This window comes from Cololabis saira, chromosome 2 (genome assembly GCF_033807715.1).
Source record: "Cololabis saira isolate AMF1-May2022 chromosome 2, fColSai1.1, whole genome shotgun sequence".
Classification (NCBI taxonomy): Eukaryota; Metazoa; Chordata; class Actinopteri; order Beloniformes; family Belonidae; genus Cololabis; species Cololabis saira.
In genome coordinates, this window is record NC_084588.1 from 5641045 (window position 1) to 5658516 (window position 17472).

General features: G+C 43.4%; 1 protein-coding gene across 1 annotated transcript in view; it reads right to left on the reverse strand.

The window, feature by feature from the left end:
* Positions 1 to 1174: 1174 nt before the first annotated feature.
* Positions 1175 to 17472, reverse strand: part of LOC133418992 (proprotein convertase subtilisin/kexin type 6-like) — a 29303-nt gene continuing 13005 nt past the window's right edge. Inside the window, exons 9-17 of the mRNA XM_061707970.1 lie at positions 17257 to 17393; positions 15815 to 15970; positions 13325 to 13427; positions 10352 to 10548; positions 4890 to 4977; positions 4715 to 4818; positions 2505 to 2634; positions 1587 to 1699; positions 1175 to 1337 (exon numbers count right to left, since the gene is read on the reverse strand). Coding sequence (XP_061563954.1) covers positions 1240 to 1337; positions 1587 to 1699; positions 2505 to 2634; positions 4715 to 4818; positions 4890 to 4977; positions 10352 to 10548; positions 13325 to 13427; positions 15815 to 15970; positions 17257 to 17393 — 1126 coding nt within the window. The 3' untranslated portion in view covers positions 1175 to 1239. The remainder of the gene's footprint in view (positions 1338 to 1586; positions 1700 to 2504; positions 2635 to 4714; positions 4819 to 4889; positions 4978 to 10351; positions 10549 to 13324; positions 13428 to 15814; positions 15971 to 17256; positions 17394 to 17472) is intronic.

A 17472-nucleotide genomic window follows, 5' to 3' on the forward strand; every position in this document is an offset into this window, starting at 1 on the left:
AATATTGTTTGGGCAAATACATACCCTTCCAGTCTTCGTCAACTTTATTTTTTGCAAAAATGATTTGTAAGACTGGCAACTTTTTCTAACTCTACGGAACCTTCTACTCCTTTGTTCAGAAAACTCAAACTTCTTTCAGTATTTGACATAAATATTCATCAGATATGTGTGTTTTTATACAAACATATGTTTTTGCCTTTTTCTTTACCACTATCGTTTTGTAATTTTTTCACTTATAATTCTCAAATACATTCATATAAAACTAGACAGGTTAATCATTTTCATTTTCCTTTTTATAAAACTAAACACGGCCAGTTTTCCCTCAGATATCGCGGTGTGCAGATATGGAACTCCAAATCTCACATTATCAAAAGCTCTGCTTCTCTAGAGATTTTTAAAAGAAATTTATCATCTCATTTAATTCACATTTAAAAAATGGCAAGTTTTCTTTGTTTTTTTTTTTTTTTTTTTTTGTGTTTGTTTGTTTGGTTTTTTTTTGTGTGTGTTGATGATCTATAACCATGTAGTCAAACCTTCTTTGTTTTTGTTTATGGTCTTCGTCTTCTTGTTTTTGTTTTTTGATTTTTTGTAATTACTGTTTTACTTCCTAAATTGAGGGGAGGTCCGTTGCATAAGCCTGTTGGCTTTTTGACCCCTCCTGTCACATTTGTTTTACTATTTTGATTGCAAGTGTTAATTTTATTGTGTGCAAACTAATAAAATAAAAAAAATAAATAAAATTATTATTTAAGAGATATTTTAATGGCTTTTGTATAGAACAATTGCTACAATGAAAGCAACTGCTGCTGCAACTTTAACAGCGCTAAAAAGTGATGAAGCAAGACATTGATTAAAAATGTTTAATTATCTGCAGGTATAACAAAGCAGGACTGGGGCAAAGTGGGCAGCCAATAAATTGGGGTACCATTTCAAAATAAAGCTTTACACAAAAACATCGGCAGGTGTGGTCAATTTAGTTGGATCAGTTTATATAAAGGGGATAAAATGACTTACACAGATAACATAGTGTTGAGCCTCAGGTTCATAATATATAGTCTTTGGAGTATTTTCTACACATTTCACCTGGAGAATAGAGAGTGGCTGGTGATGTTGAACATCACATTTGGAAAAGAAAGAACTCAATACAAGTCAGACTCTTCAAACCAGCAACCACTCATCTGTTTCTTTTCGAATGTGTGATTTGGAGCGAAACCAGAGGAGCGAGGGACGATTAGCTCTTCATCCATTCATCAGACAGGTACGGCAGCAGAACTGGTGGTAGAACTTCCTCTCACAGAGACGGTTGGACTTCACCATCTCACAGAACACCTCATCAGCTGGGAGGGAGACAGAGAGGGAGACCTCATAAGAAACGTGTCGGGGGTCATTATGATCCCACTGGGGCCACAAGGTTGGTTTCCGTAAGCCATGTACATGTTGTAATTAACCTATAAGAACCCAGACCAATTTCTACCTGTGGGGTGCCCAACACAGACATCTACACAGACAGGTGGAAGCAGAGGTGGACTTGTGAGGAACCTTCCAGGACGTTTAAAACCAGTGTGGGGTCATAACATCCAACTCACCATTATTACAAGCTGCATTTGCGATGCAGGTCCTGCTGATCAGACGGTAGCCTGCTTTGCACTTGTTGCACGTGTTCCCAGAACCGCTGCAGCTCAGACAGTTGTCCTCACACCTGGAGACAAAACAAGGGTTCTGCTCAAACTGGCAGCCCCCCATCCACTCCCATTCAGACAGCACTCTCAGGCCCCGTTTCCACGTAGCAAAAACGGTGGTGTTTTCATGCGTTTTGGCCGTTCGTTTACACGAAAACGAAGCTCAAAGTCACCGAAAACTATCATTTCTGAAAACTCCGGCCGAAGTGGAGATTTGCAAAACCTCTGTCTTAACGTTTGCTTGTAAACAGAGCGAAACGGACATTTAGTCTTCAGAACGTCACATTATGCGACAGAAACATCACCAGCGCCATGTGTGCAACCTGTGTTTACAATTAGTTTGGCCACCGTCAATATTTTCTTGTATTTTATGTCACACTTAAAAGTAACTCCACTTCTCTGTCACTCCAAACGAAAGACTCTCGTTCATCTTGGAAGTAACTGGAAGTTACTCGTGTCATTTGTTGATGTTTTTTTCCAGGATTCTGATTGGCTAGCATGACTTTATCTTCTCGTTACACTGCCCCCTGTAGGTTTGGCTGCTCATAGCACCTTAAAGTGTATTTATGCGGGTTCGTGTAAATGATGGTATTTTTCAAAATGTAGAGGGGGAAATATCCATTTTTGTAAATACCCAGCTATGTGTAAACGTGGCCTCAGTCTCCAACCGTTCTGTTTCTACTCAGCCGCTGCAGTCATTTACTGCACCACAGTTACAGTTGGCAGGTGACTGCTGATCCAATCACAAACTTTTTAAGTTGGCAGGTGACTTCTTGACCTCTGGAGCCACAGTTGCCCTCATGCATTCAAAGATAAAGGAGTAACCTGTGGCAGATCTTATGAGGGAGTCTTGCTGCCTTTCCAGAGTAGTATCCAGGAGCACAGGCCTGCACACACTGCCACTCCTGCTGCAGGAAACCCTCCGCACAGTGAATACACTCCTCCTCCCCCGGCCCTGGAAAAGACAGCACACATTACGCTGTGAAGAGTCCGGGCCCAGTGCTCAGAACACCCAGTGCTTCAGGAATGACGGGAGGGCATTAGCTCATGTGAAAAGGAAAGCAACCCCTTTTTAATTCCCAGGCTTTATCAGACTATGATCAAAACATGTAATTAAATGAATACAGTAATCCCAGGTTATAACGCGGTTCACCTTTCACGTCTCGCTGCATTGTGCATTGTGTTCTGCATTCTGATTGGCTAAACAGTCTCCCCGCTTCTTCACTTCCTGTGTCAATAACGTTGGTTGCTTAGCAACAACGACCAATGAACTTCAGCGAATGGGACTCTTTGATGAGTCGTTCATTACAGTTCTCAAATATAATCGATGGTGGCATGTCGGCTTATAAGAATGTATAAGAAAAAAGAGCGACAACAACGACCCATAACTATGTTCTTCTCTGGAAAAAACACACCTGCACCGCAGACTTTAGAAGAAAAAGACGTTGCAGAGCGAGTCAGGATGCAGCGGCATCAGAAGAGCAGGGAAATACGCGCCAGTCACAATTTGTCCTACTGTACTTTTTCTAATAGAAACCTTTTCTGTATCTATTCTGTCGAGGTTCTAAGCGGCTGAGTCGGCTGTATCTGACATCATCACACTACAGGCCACTGATTGGTCGGGGGGTTGGAGTCAGACGTCTGAGTCAGGAGGAGGAAATCAGAGAAAGAGACTCTGACGGATTCTTGTTCATTTTATTCAACCAGCAATGGCAGCAAAAGTCTGTTTCATGATCCAACTCTGAGGTGCAGATGTTCATAAACCTGGTGCTGAGGAGAGAATTAAACAGGGATCTAGACGGAGATAAGGAACGACCAGATCTACCCGGATCTCTGTCTCTTCATAGCTGCTCACGGCTCCAGCTGACTTTTCAGCAGCGCCGAGACAAACAAACAAAAAAAGAAAGCGTTGCCGCTTGAAGCTTCTCTCTCTCTCATTTTTTACTTGATATCAAACACAAGCCACAGACCCAGCAGCACATCTATCATCTCCTCCAGGTTCTACATCTTTAGTGTTGTTGTCTTCTTCCTTTAGATCACACAATCAAATACGTCACAGCAGCTGAATTGTGCTGAATTGTTATGAAAAAAAAACCAGGCCGAGTTGAGATGAGTAGAGCTGAGTAGGTACTAGTGGAAAAGCGCCATAAGAGGAAAAGAGTCATAAGAGCGTGCCCCAACATCACCAGAGGTGTCAAGTAACGAAGTTCAAATACTTTGTTACCTTACTTGAGTAGAAATTTTGGTTATTTATACTTCACTGGAGTCATTATTTTTCAGACGACTTTTTACTTTTACTCCTTACATTTTCACACAATTATCTGTACTTTTTACTCCTTACATTTTAAAAACAGCCTCGTTACTCTATTTCATTTCGGCCTTTAAAAAAAAAAACTATCCAGTTAAATTGCTCCATCCGGATAGAGTGAATTTGGTTGTGGTTGTTTCAGATGTTCTTGTCCAGTTTTGTTCTTACATCCGTTCCCTCAGATTCCTGCAACTAAACTTGGATGTACATTCCAATAAAGGTTAGGATAAATGATAACATGCCTCTGAAGTTTGACTTTTTGCACCATTACAATACTTATAGGCAACTAGTCATCATATCTCCTGCTCTCTGAAACACATGTTAATGTCAATAGTACACATATATGCTTCTTTAATATATTTACATTATACTAAGATTCATTCATTTTCAATGGATTTTGTCCTTCATGGCTTTTTTCCCCCTTACATTACTTTTACTTTTATACTTTAAGTAGTTTTGAAACCAGTACTTTTATACTTTTACTTGAGTAAAAAACTTGAGTTGATACTTCAACTTCTACAGGAGTATTTTTAAACTCTAGTATCTATACTTCTACCTGAGTAATGAATGTGAATACTTTTGACAGCTCTGAACATCAACCCGGGTGTGTTCCTAAAACCCACGTGTACAAATGAAAGGCTGGGATTGAAGGGCAGCTTTCCCTTTCACATGATTCCACCCAATCCCAGGATGTGACAAACGTGCGGGTGGTTGCCGACACACTGACCTGTGCAGGTGTGACAGGAGGAGTGACAGGGGCTGCAGGTCATCTCCTCCAGGTGGAAGAAGGTTCCGTCGGCACACAGAGGCAGGCAGGTCATCCCGGCCAGGCTGGAGACACACACCACACTCAGACAGGTTCCACTGGGGGTTCCAGAGGTCTAAAGAACAGTCTCCTTTACCTGTAGCCCTCGCCGCACGCCGTGCACCTGTCTGCAGAGCTCACACACGCCGTGCAGTTGTCATGGCAACTCACACACCTCCTCTGATCTGACAGGGACGGCAAAGAGCCAGTGTCACTGGATCAGAGTCAACTTCTCATTGTTCCTGTTGGGAATGTGTACCTGAGGAGTGGTAGAGGTGGTAGTAGTAGTAGTAGTAGAGGTGGTAGTAGTAGTAGTAGTAGTAGTGGTAGTAGTAGTAGTAGTAGTGGTAGTAGTAGTTTTGGTAGTGGTGGTAGTAAAGGTGGTAGTGGTAGTAGCAGTAGTAGTAGTAGTAGTAGTAGTCATGGTAGTAGTATTAGTAGTAGTAGTGGTGGTGGTGGTAGTAGTAGTGGTGGTGGTGGTAGTAGTAGTAGTACTAGTATTAGCAGTAATAGTAGCAGTCAAACCAAAAGGAAACATTACATCAACTCAGTCAAGTGCTTTATAAATAAAGTTGATAATTTCTTGCCACATAATCATCACGTCGTCTAAAGCTGCACTCATTAAACTCGTTTACTGCAGCCTCCTAGCTGTCTGTGTGTCAGATTCCTCCCATCACAACCTCCAACAGTTAGGTCAGTAACACCAGTTCCTTCAACCCTGTTGACCCCTGATACGACAGGCTGAGTACAACTGAACGAGCAGAGCATCCGCACAGTACTACTACTACTACTACTACTACTACTACTACTACTACTACTGCTACTGCTACTACTACTACTACTACTACTACTACTACTACTACTACTACTACTACTACTACTACTACTGCTACTGCTACTACTACTACTACTACTACTACTACTACTACTACTACTACTACTACTACTACTACTCAGACCCGTCGCCAGACCTCAGTCTTAAGGGAGGCATATCAACTGGTCATCCACCCCTGGTCATCCCGTTGCTGGCCCCCCTTCTCCTCCCTTTTCTCTCTCTGCAGGTGGTCGTGGGTGGCTTGTAGCTTGCATTACGGAGCACAAGTCTTTCCCTGACCCTGCACCCCAACCTGGGACTTGCTGATTGGGCCGGAGCTTCGGGAGCTGCGTGCTGGCCTGCGGTCCCCACCCCTGGTCATCCCGTTGCTGCTTCCACCTGCCTGCTGTGCTGTTGCCGTCCCTGACCCACCAGTCTGGCCCTCGGCAGGAGGGTCCCCCCTTATGAGCCAGGTCCTGCTCAAGGTTTCTTCCCTCCTAAAGGGGAGTTTTTCCTTGCCACTGTTTGGCTTAAGGTTTTTCTCCCACTAGGGGAGTTTTTACCTGCCATTAATGTAATAACTGCTCGGGGGTCATGTTCTGGGTATGGGTCTCTGGAAAGCGTCTAGAGACAACTCTGTTGTATTAGACGCTATATAAATAAAATTGAATTGAATTGAATTGAACTGCATGGGGGGGGCACCATTACTTCAGCCATATATTCGCGCAGCACTGATACACATAACCATCACTGTAGAGCCTGTACCAATAGGCTATACTCAGGGCAACAGGGTTGGTTTTGTTAGGACGCGTGCTTCAAATTGATTCAAACGCTCAGACTTAGAATCCGGGTCAGATATGCCAATCCATTTATTCCATATTCAGCAGTAGTCAAAACAAACGTAATTCCACTGTTTAAACTCAACATAAACTTAACAAGAACGCCTTTGCACGTCTTGTCTTCTTTGCACACCTTGCACGGTCAAAAACTGTTTGTCTTCCCCCTGTCGCACCTGCGTGCAATCACCACCCAGGAAGGTTATAATGGGTACCATGACAACCACCCACCTGGCTGATTGACAGGCTAAACATGACGTCACCATAAAGGGGGTGACAATTCAAGATTCAGTTTAAATAAAACAAAATAAATCTAAGTATTTTGGCTCCAACAATCACGTTAAACATAACCAACAGCAAATATGACCAGCTATAGCATCATTCCTCGCAATTTTAATCATAACATCAAAGCAGTATCCACAAAACATTGAAGCAAAAACATTGAAGCAATATCCACAAAACACTTGACTATGCAACATATGTAACACCAGAATCGTGTCTCAAACTGAAAAAGCAACACGGCGGGTGCATTTTAAAACAGTCAACAGAGGGATATGCATTTCCATTACGCGCTCGCACACATACAGGACTGCCTCAGAAAATTTGAATATTGTGATAAAGTTCTTTATTTTCCGTAATGTGATTAAAAAAACAAAAATGTCATACATTCTGGATTCATTACAAATCCACTGAAATATTGCAAGCCTTTTATTATTTTAATATTGCTGATTATGGTTTACAGTTTAAGATTAAGATTCCCAGAATATTCTAATTTTTTGAGATAAGATATTTGAGTTTTCTTAAGCTGTAAGCCATGATCAGCAATATTAAAATAATAAAAGTCTTGCAATATTTCAGTTGATTTCTAATGAATCCAGAATGTTTGACATTTTTGTTTTTGTAATTGCATTACAGAAAATCACAATATTCTAATTTTCTGAAATAGTCCTGCAGGCACACGCACTTTGATCCCACTTTTAGTGGAGGCACTGCTGTCCTCTTATTAGTCCATCCTGTGTCAGTACAGCAGGAGGCGGCGTTTCTCTGAGCTGAACCTCCTCATCAATGAATCCTTCCACTGGGACTTGAACCTGTGAGTGAGGTCCTTTTCAAAAGCGAGCTGAATCAGCTGGGCCTTGCGTCTGTGCAGCATACTGCGCCGATGCTCCGAGAACACGTTTTTGAGCGTGGAAAATGAGTTTTCACATACTGCTGTGGAAGCTCCTAAAGTTAGGGCAAGGGTGTATGCTGTGACAACAGTCGGCATAGCCTGGAGAGCACAGTTGAATGTGCGAAGGATGTTGGCTATTGTCCATTTTCCATCTTCGGGGGGGACCGGGGTGTTCGTCATTTTCTTCGCCAAAAACTCACGGGCCACAGCATATTCAGATTCAACCACATCAGCTCCAGCTAATTCCAGTAGAGGGGTTACCTTTGATGGGTCCAGGAAATTATTCTCAGCCTCTGGATCCAGAGCAGCCAGTGCGCCTATGAGCTCGCTGCTGCGCTCTCCAAAACGCGCATCCATCTCTCCTTGCACAGCATCGATGACACTGTAAAATAGCCTCTTGAACTCTGTCTTTTCATCTATGTCACTCTGTGCTTGCCCAATGGTTTCTTCAACTGCAAATCCACAGAGGTTCTTGTTGACAGTGCGTCTTCTCTTGCTTGGACCGGGGCCGGTCACTGGCACAGCCTCGCTGGCCGTGACTGGAAGAGCGCAGAGATCCCATAGCGCAGCAAATTCCTTTTCTGTGCGCAGTGTCTTCACACAGTCAGAAGCGCTATTCACAAGAGTCACTGCAGTGAAAAAGTCCATATCTTTGGCCTGTAGTAGTTTGTTTGGCGGCTCAAAAAGTGACAACAGTTTCATGACAAGGTGCGCAATGAACAGAAAACTGTGCTGCGTAATGGCACGGAGCAGCCCTGTTGCCTCGACGCGTACCTCCGCTCCAAGGCCTCGTGTGTTCTCCACCTCGGTCAGTAATGTGAAAATGTCCTGAAAACTCTTCACCACAACTTTGACCGTTGCCAAGTGGCCAGTCCATCTCTGGTCCAAGAGACGTTTCAGGGTCTCGCCTTTGTACAACATAGCGACGGTTGGCTTCCTGATGAAGTTGTACAGCATGTTGCATACTCCAAAAAAATCCTCCACAGCTGCTTCACTGGACATAGCATGAATCACAACCAGATGAAGCTGGTGATTAAAGCAGTGAATGTATGGTATGTTGCGACCCAGCTTGTTTTGGAGCAATTTCTGCACACCACCATGCCTGCCAGATGAGTGATGCACCATCATAAACCTGGCTCAGAATTTTGTCTGTGCTGAGTGAGCTCATCAATGATCACACCTGTCAGAGTCTCTGCATCACCTTTCTCAGACGTGGCCATCACCAAGAGGTGCTCACACACACCTCAGTTTTCGTCAACAAAACGCACCACAATGGAGATATTTTCTCGGCCTAAAGGATCCCTTGTGCCATCCACTTTAATTGAATACCAGCCATCCCCGACTTTTCTCACTATTTCCTCTGTCACAAGTTTGCTCATCATTTCGATTATTTCGTTTTGTATCTGCGGGCTGGTATAGCGTGCATTTTGTGGAATTGTTTTTGTAATCCTCGTCAGTTCTGCGTCTTTGCGCATGGAGTACTCGAAAAGAGACAAGAACAGCCCCATTTTTGTCATCTTGCACACTGGCAAAACCAGCATTATGTCCACGTAACGGCAGTTGATTGACCACTAAAAACTCGATCATATCAATCACTGCAGACATGTAATATCTGTTGCGAGCCAGTTGCTCTGAATTTAATAGAGTGGAAATCTCCTTTCCTGTCTCCCTACGTTTGTCAGAGTCCCTCCACATTGCTTCACACGCTAAGTGTTCCTTTGAAGCCGCATGCTTATTTAAGCCCTTGCCTGTTTCAATGGCATGCTTCCAGTCATTATATCCCTTTATGGAGAAGGTCGCATCTGATGATGATCTGAATTTTCTGCAAGCAAAACAAAATGCTGCGTCCTTTTCTACGGAGTATTCCAGCCAGTCCCTGTTTAAGTACCAGCTGGAGGAAAATGATCGTTTTTTTGAGCCAAACATTGTGACAGGGTATTTTTTTAAGACAACCTGTTTGGGGTTGTCTGTGCCGAGATCACTCACAGATGCATCAGGCAGCTGTGGCCCCAATACTGCCCCAGTCGCGGGTGCACTTGACCTGCTGCCGGTAGCCTCCTCTCTGTGGCCGCTGCCGGGGGCGGGGTCGGGCTCTGTGGAGCTGATAACGGGCTCCAGGTCTGGCTCAGACTGTTGTCCTCCGCAGGCAGCATCAGGAAGTGTTGGTTCTGATTTGATCGTCGGTGGATTTTTAAACCACTTTCGTATATCCATGTCAACTAAATAGAAAGCCAGCGAAAACTAGACCGCAGATTCATTCATAAATTCGAATGGCGCGTAATGGTTATGACGTAGGCTACGTCGTAATCTGACGTTGCCGTTGATCAAACATAAACACACCATTCTTCCATTATCTTTTTAATATTTTAGTGATAAAGAAAGCAACATTAAGTATTTTTAACAAAAAAATAATAAAATAAAGATTAAAAAAATGTTTGTTTCTTACGTGCCCCGCCCCCCACCCAGCACACCCATTGCTATGGGCGGGCCCGGCCCCCTATGGCCCGCCCATAGCGAAGGGTATGCTACTACTACTACTACCAATACTACAGTCAGACAACAGCATGCTCTAACCGGTGCTGCACTTCTGCAGACTCCAGCACCTGATATTTAACCAGGCTGCCATTCATCACTCACTCTTATGACCACTGAAGAAAAAGAAAAGTGAAGGACCTGTGTATCAAGTAAATATATGGTACCTAAAGTGAGACTGTGGTAATATTCTGGATAGTACTCACTCTCATCTGCGAAGTGGCCGGGGGGGCAGGTGTGGGTGCAGGTGGAGCTGGTGGCATGGAGGTGGAGGCCCCTCCTGCAGGAGAGGCAGCTGCCGGGGGACGGGCCCTCACACCTCTCACAGCCTCGGGGGCAGCGCCTGCAGCGGCGGGACGCTGCGTCCTCGTAGTAGCCAAGGGGACAGTGACTCACACAGGTCCTACACCCGGAAGACAACATCCAACAACAGTTACTGTAGCTGATAAGAGTAAAGGCTGAGTTATGGTTCTGCGTCAAAACAACGCGTCGACGCAGACCACACGCCGTAGCCTGACGTGCTCCTCCCAAAATTGTAACTACACGTCAAGGCGACGCAGACGAGAGGGCTGTGATTGGTTCGCTTGGTAGCAACGCATTTTCGGTTTCCGGTTTGAGGCAGTCGTGAACTTTCCGTGCTCTTTTCTTCGTGTATGTGTGATTTTTTTTTTTGTTTTGTTTTGTTTTTTTGCACAATAGTTGTCCTTATCTCTTTGATTCACTGTGACCGGAAAAAGTCGGATAAACCATTCAGGAAAAGATTGCGAATTAGCGGTCACGGGGGGTATTGCACCGCGACGAAATGGAGTGACGGAGAAGTCCGAATGGTTCATGACGGCGTCACGGCGACGGCATAGGTACGGCGTCGTTTTGACACGGAACCATAATTCAGGCTTAACAGAGAATGAAGAATCCCCGTGTGGAAGTCGGTTCAGTGGTCTAACTCAGGCAGACTTCCTGGGAAAGAGAGGACGCCCCTCACCAAGATTTCTCCCAGAGGTCATGGAAACAACAAGAAAACCGTCTGTATGACGCAGAAGTGCCGCTCTTTGTCCACATAGGTTTTGAACCTTTGTCATTTTTAGCTCAGTTAATGGAACCACCTGGGTTACGCCGTAGTCACAGAGGTTACGTCCCTGTTACGATGCTGTCCTTGTTTGGTCTCTTGTCTGGTCCTTTATGGCACTTTTCCACTAGAACCTACTCAGCCCGACTCGACTCTCCTCCACTCGGTTTGGTCCTTTCCCACTAGGGGTCTAACGTGCCGAGTAGATACTTTTCTGTATCTATTCTGCTGAGGTTCTAATCTGCTGAGTCGGCTGTATCTGACATCATCACACTACAGGCCACCGATTGGTCGGGGTGTTGGAGTCAGACGTCTGAATCAGGAGGAGGAAATCAGAGAAAGAGACTCTGATGGATTCTTGTTCATTTTATTCCCCCATCAACGGCAGCAGAAGTCTGTTTCTGATCCAACTCTGAGGTGCAGATGTTCATAAACCTGGTGCTGAGGAGAGAATTAAAAAGGGATCTAGACGGAGATAAGGAACGACCAGATCTACCAGGAGCTCTGTCTCTTCATAGCTGCTCACGGCTCCAGCTGACTTTTCAGCAGCACAGAGACAAACTAACAAAAATTAAAAAGCGTCGCCCGTTGAAGCTTCTCTCACTCTCATTTTTTAACTTGATATCAAACACAAGCCACAGATCCAGCAGCACATCTATCATCTCCTCCAGGTTCTACATCTTTAGTGTTGTTGTCGTCTTCGTCTAGATCACACAATCAAATACGTCACAGCAGCTTCTCCAACCTCCTACTTCTTATCCAGGTGCTGAATTGTAGTGGAAAAGAAACCAGGCCGAGCTGAGTCGAGCCGAGTAGGTGCTAGTGGAAAAGCGCTATTATTCTTCTGCCATGACTCCCTGGGTCCCCTCAAAGAGCGACATGACACCTAGCCTGAAGAGGTGCTCACCAACACCCGCAGCCCCGTCAGTCTATCTGCCATCGGACTAAATAAGCCAAGACATACTTGAAGTCACAAAATAAAGTCTTCCATCATTTGTTGTTCTCTTATTTTGAATACACCGTCAGCCTCCGATGATGTCTCAAGTAGGAAGTCATTGTTGTGACGGGTAGATGTTTTCCCTGAGTGTCTGGGTTTGGGCTTGGCTGTGCGTCAGCTTGAGCAGCCCTAACACCCAAACCATTGATCCGTTTACTCTGTTACCTGCAGTGTTGTGCATGAACGAGTTCAAACGAACGCGTTCATTGAACACGTTCATTTCTGTGAGAACGTTGAACTGAACTGAACATATTTGCAAATAAAGAACTTGAACATGAACTTGTTCAGATCTGCAGATCAAGAACTGGAATTTGAACTGTTCAGATTATGTAAGTTTCAAATTCACTGTTTAGGTCCAATAATTACAGAATACATTTCACCAGCGGGAACATTTAACTTCACACTACATTACCCACAATGCAGTGCACACACTAGCATAGCAACGGGCACCAGCTCCATGGCAACGGCGGCCCGAGCCCGGTGCATCTTTACATGACAGTGAAGAGAGAGACGTTGCGTCAGCGAGACGTCAGATGATGATCCGCTTATCATTATCTGTGGGAGTTTTACACATCGTCTCCCAAAGAGTCAGACGGTAAAAATCTAACCTTTCTGTGCAAATTATGTCCACCTGCACTGAGAAAACAAGTCCAAGCGTCTGCCTCGTCAACTTCACATTGTAAACGTCATGTGGAGTTAAAGCATCCGTCCAGTGGGAGGAAATATCTGCAAGTCCTTGACAATCAAACAAAGTGATCATGAAAGACCAAGAAGACCCAACAGCCCCAAACGACCCCAGTCACTGCTGCTCCTTCAGGGGGAGGATTTACCTGCAACAGGGAGACAAACTGATAATGGACTACGTTGTTGGAGATTTACAGCCTCTGAGTAAAGTTGAAAAGCCACTAGGACAAAACATGATTGTACAGTGAACAGTTTTAGGATAGGGGGGTGTTTCATTCGTACTTCTCACCTAAAAATATTGAAATGAACTGAATTTAAACTAGTTCAAAATGAAAATGGTGAACTATGAATGTGAACTATTCATTTTTAAACTATGTGAACTGAACTTTGAACTAGTTCATGAGAAGTAGGAACTTGCTCAACACTGGTTACCTGCCACTTTTGACGTTCCCCAAGCTGAAGTGAACACAGTTGAGACAGTGTTCAGCCCCCGGCCCGTCACAGTCCTGGTCTCCACAGTCACGGTGGCACGGCCCTGCAGCACATGGATTATCCCCATTACAATCAATAACCTTATGGACCTGAGGATTAAAGCCATCAGAACTGCCCTCTATGTCAGGGGTTTTCAACCCTGGTCCTCGGGACCCTCTGCCCTGAATGTTTTAGATGTTTCCCTGCATCAGCACACCTGATTCTAATTAACGCTCCTCATCAGCTTGTCATCCAGGTCTGCACATCTCTGTTGATGACACAGCTCCTTGTACCACAGTGTGCTGAAAGCAGGGTGGCATCCAGGACATGCAGGGCAGGGGCCCGAGGACCAGGATTGAAAACCCGTGCTCTACGTAATCTGTAGAAATAGCTCACCATTTCTAATTTTGTCTTAAATTCAATGAAAAAAATGTATCTCTGTGAATTCCAATCAATATTAAATTTCTTCTTTCTTACATTTATACAGGACTGTCTCAGAAAATTTGAATATTGTGATTTTCTGTAATGCAATTACAAAAAACGTCATACATTCTGGATTCATTACAAATCAACTGAAATATTGCAAGCATTTTATTATTTTAATATTGCTGATCATGGCTTACAACTTAAGAAAACTCAAATATCCTATCTCAAAAAATTAGAATATTCTGGGAATCTTAATCTTAAACTGTAAACCATAATCAGCAATATTAAAATAATAAAAGGCTTGCAATATTTCAGTTGATTTGTAATGAATCCAGAATGTATGACGTTTTTGTTTTTTTTAATTGCATTACAGAAAATAAAGAACTTTATCACAATATTCTAATTTTAGTCAGACACCAGTTTTCCCACTTAAAAAGGTAAGAGAGACCTGTAATTTTTATCACAGGTATTTCTCAACTATGAGAGACAAAATGAAAAAAAAATCTAGAAAATCAATAGTCTGATTTTTAAAGAATGTATTTGCAAATTATAGTGGTAAATAAGTAATTGGTCATTCAATAACTAAAGTTCATCTCAGTACTTTGGAATATTCCCTTTGTTGGCAATGACAGAGGTCAAAAGTTTTCTGTAAGTCTTCACAAGGTTTTCTCACTGTTACTGGTATTTTGGCCCATTCCTCCATGATCTCCTCTAGAGCAGTGATGTTTTGGGGCTGTCGCTGGGAAACAAGGACTTTCAACTCCCTCCAAAGATTTTCTATGGGGTTGAGATCTGGAGACTGGCTAGGCCACTCCAGGACCTTGAAATGTTTCTTACGAAGCCACTCCTTTGTTGCCGTGGCGATGTGTTTGGATCATTGTCCTGCTGAAAGACCCAGCCACGTTTCCTCTTCAATGCTGCTGATGGAAGGAGGTTTTCACTCTAAATCTCACCATACATGGCCCCATTTATTCTTTCCCTTACACGGATCAGTCGTCCTGGTCCCATTGCAGAAAAACATCCCCAAAGCATGATGTTTCCACCCCCGTGCTTCACAGTAGGTTTGGTGTTGTTTGGATGCAACTCAGCTTTCTTTCTCCTCCAAACACGACAAGTTGTGTTTCTACCAAAATGTTCTATTTTGGTTTCATCTGACCGTATGACATTCTCCCAATCCTCTTCTGCATCATCCAAATGTTCTCTAGCAAACTTCAGACCTGGACATGTACTGTCTTAAGCAGGGGGACATGTCTGGACATGTACTGGCTTCAGCAGGGGGAACGTCTGGCCCTGCAGGATCTGAGTCCCTGATTGTAGTGTGTTACTGATGGTACCTTTGTTACTTTGGTCCCAGCTCTCTGCAGGTCCTTCACTAGGTCCCCGTGTGGTTCTGGGATCTTTACTCACCGTTCTTGTGATCATTTTTACCCCACGGGGTGAGATCTTGGAGCTCCAGATCCAGGGAGATTATCAGTGTCTTGTATGTCTTCCATTTTCTAATAATTGCTCCCACAGTTGATTTATTCACACCAAGCTGTTACCTATTGCAGATTCAGTCTTCCCAGCTGGTGCAGGTCTACAATTTAGTTTCTCACGTCCTTTGACAGCTCTTTGGTCTTGGCCATAGTGGAGTTTGGAGTGTGACTGTTTGAGGTTGTGGACAGGTGTCTTTTATACTAATAACCAGTTAAAACAGGTGCCATTAATACAGGTAACAAGTGGAGGACAGATGAACCTCTTAAAGAAGAAATCTTGCTTGTTTGTAGGTGATTAAATACTTATTTTACTGAGGAATTTACCAATTAATTTAGTAAAAATCCTAAAATGGGATTTCCTGGATTCTTTCCCCCCATTCTGTCTCTCATAGTTGAAGTTACCTATGATGACAATTACAGGCCTCTCTCATCTTTTTAAGTGGGAGAACTTCACAATTGGTGGCTGACTAAATATTTTGTTGCCCCACTGTACCAATGCCAAGAAATAAGTCTCTAAAAATGTACTTTTATGAATCCATACAGCCCTCACCGTCGTACTCCTCGTCGTCCTCGTCCTCCTGGAGACCCGGCTCCTGCACGGTCCCTCCTGGGACCTCCGGCGTTCTGGAGTGGACCTGAGTACCGTCGGGCTGCCGAGGGTTCTGAGAGGTGCCGTGAAGGATTAGAGTCCATTCTTTCAGGTTCCCTGTGCAAAGTAACAGCCCATAACTATTATATAAATAAATATATTTAAAATACAATATACAGAAATTAGAAGTGAGAGAAGGAGGGAAATGTAATTATTACAGAGGATTCGGAAGGCTGAAGTAAAATTTGTCAAGTACAATGGATTCAACTAACTCTACATGGCGAGAATTCTGTTGGAAAAACATTGTAAGGTTTTTTTATTACACCTCTACAAAAGCAACACCAGGGAAGCAGAAATGATTGCAGGAGAAAATGTGGGACTCAGGATGCCAATCACTTCCATATATTTTGGGATTGCAAGGTTATTTTACCCTATTGGGGGGAAACACAAACACATTCATAATATATTTGGAGTCAAAATTCCTTACCGGTTTGATACTATATATATATGGGTGACATCCAATTTGAAAGTGGAATAACAAAGATAAGAAACTGCTACAGATACTCTTTGCAGCGAATCCCCCACTATAGATGAATGGATGGGAATAATATATGAAATATATGAAATGGAAAAGTTGTCATTCCCCCTAAAAATGGAGAAGGAGAAATGTTACCAGATGTGTCTAAGTGGACTGAGAACATAAAACCTATTAGGTCTGACTTTTGCTAACTTGACAAAAATAAGGAGTGGGATCAAAATGTGTTTTGTAATATGATATATTCAAGGTCAAGGTTTACTTTATTAATCTCCCACGGGAGGAATATATTGATATAATCTACTGCACAATCTTTACTCATTCTGCTTTGTGTGTAATTTTCTGTATGTAATATTTCAGATGAGAAGCTTTCCATGTTCCATATAAATATTTTAAAACTTGAAGTTATTTCGGCGCTATGTAAATCTGCATCTGTGACCCAGGCCCAGCAGGACCTTTCTGTGTGGAGTTTGCATGTTTTCCCCTGTGTTTGCGTGGGTTCTCTCCGGGTACTCCGGTTTCCTCCCACAGTCCAAAAACATGCATGCTAGGTTAATTGATCATTCTAAATTGCCCGTAGGTGTGAGTGTGAGTGTGAGTGTGTCTGGTTGTTTGTGGGGACTGCGGGTGGAAACTAGCATTTCTGCTAAACCCGGTGTTTTTACACTGCTCAATGTAGTGTTAATTAATATGCATTGTCCCGTCTAAATAAACTTTGAAACTGAAACTGAAATCAAGGCTCTTCCAAATAAAAAATAAAAAAAAGAAATATATTTCAAATAACTGATAGTAAGCCCTTGGTAAATGCCACTGGTGTGAGTATAAAGATAGATAAGATGTAAAACGTTCCTGTGTGGACCCGTCTTACCCAGAACCTGAGGGTTACGCAGCTTCGACGGTGAATCAGTAATCTCCAGGGTCCACGTGCCCTCTGACCTCTCACCCCAGAAATGAACAGTCATGAACTCCCAGTTCCTGAAGCCCTCTTTAGAGCTGTCAAACAATCTGCAAACGCAACAGGGAGAAGACCATACATGAAGGAACCAATTAACCAATCAGCTTTCAACTTTGTTGTTTTAACCTG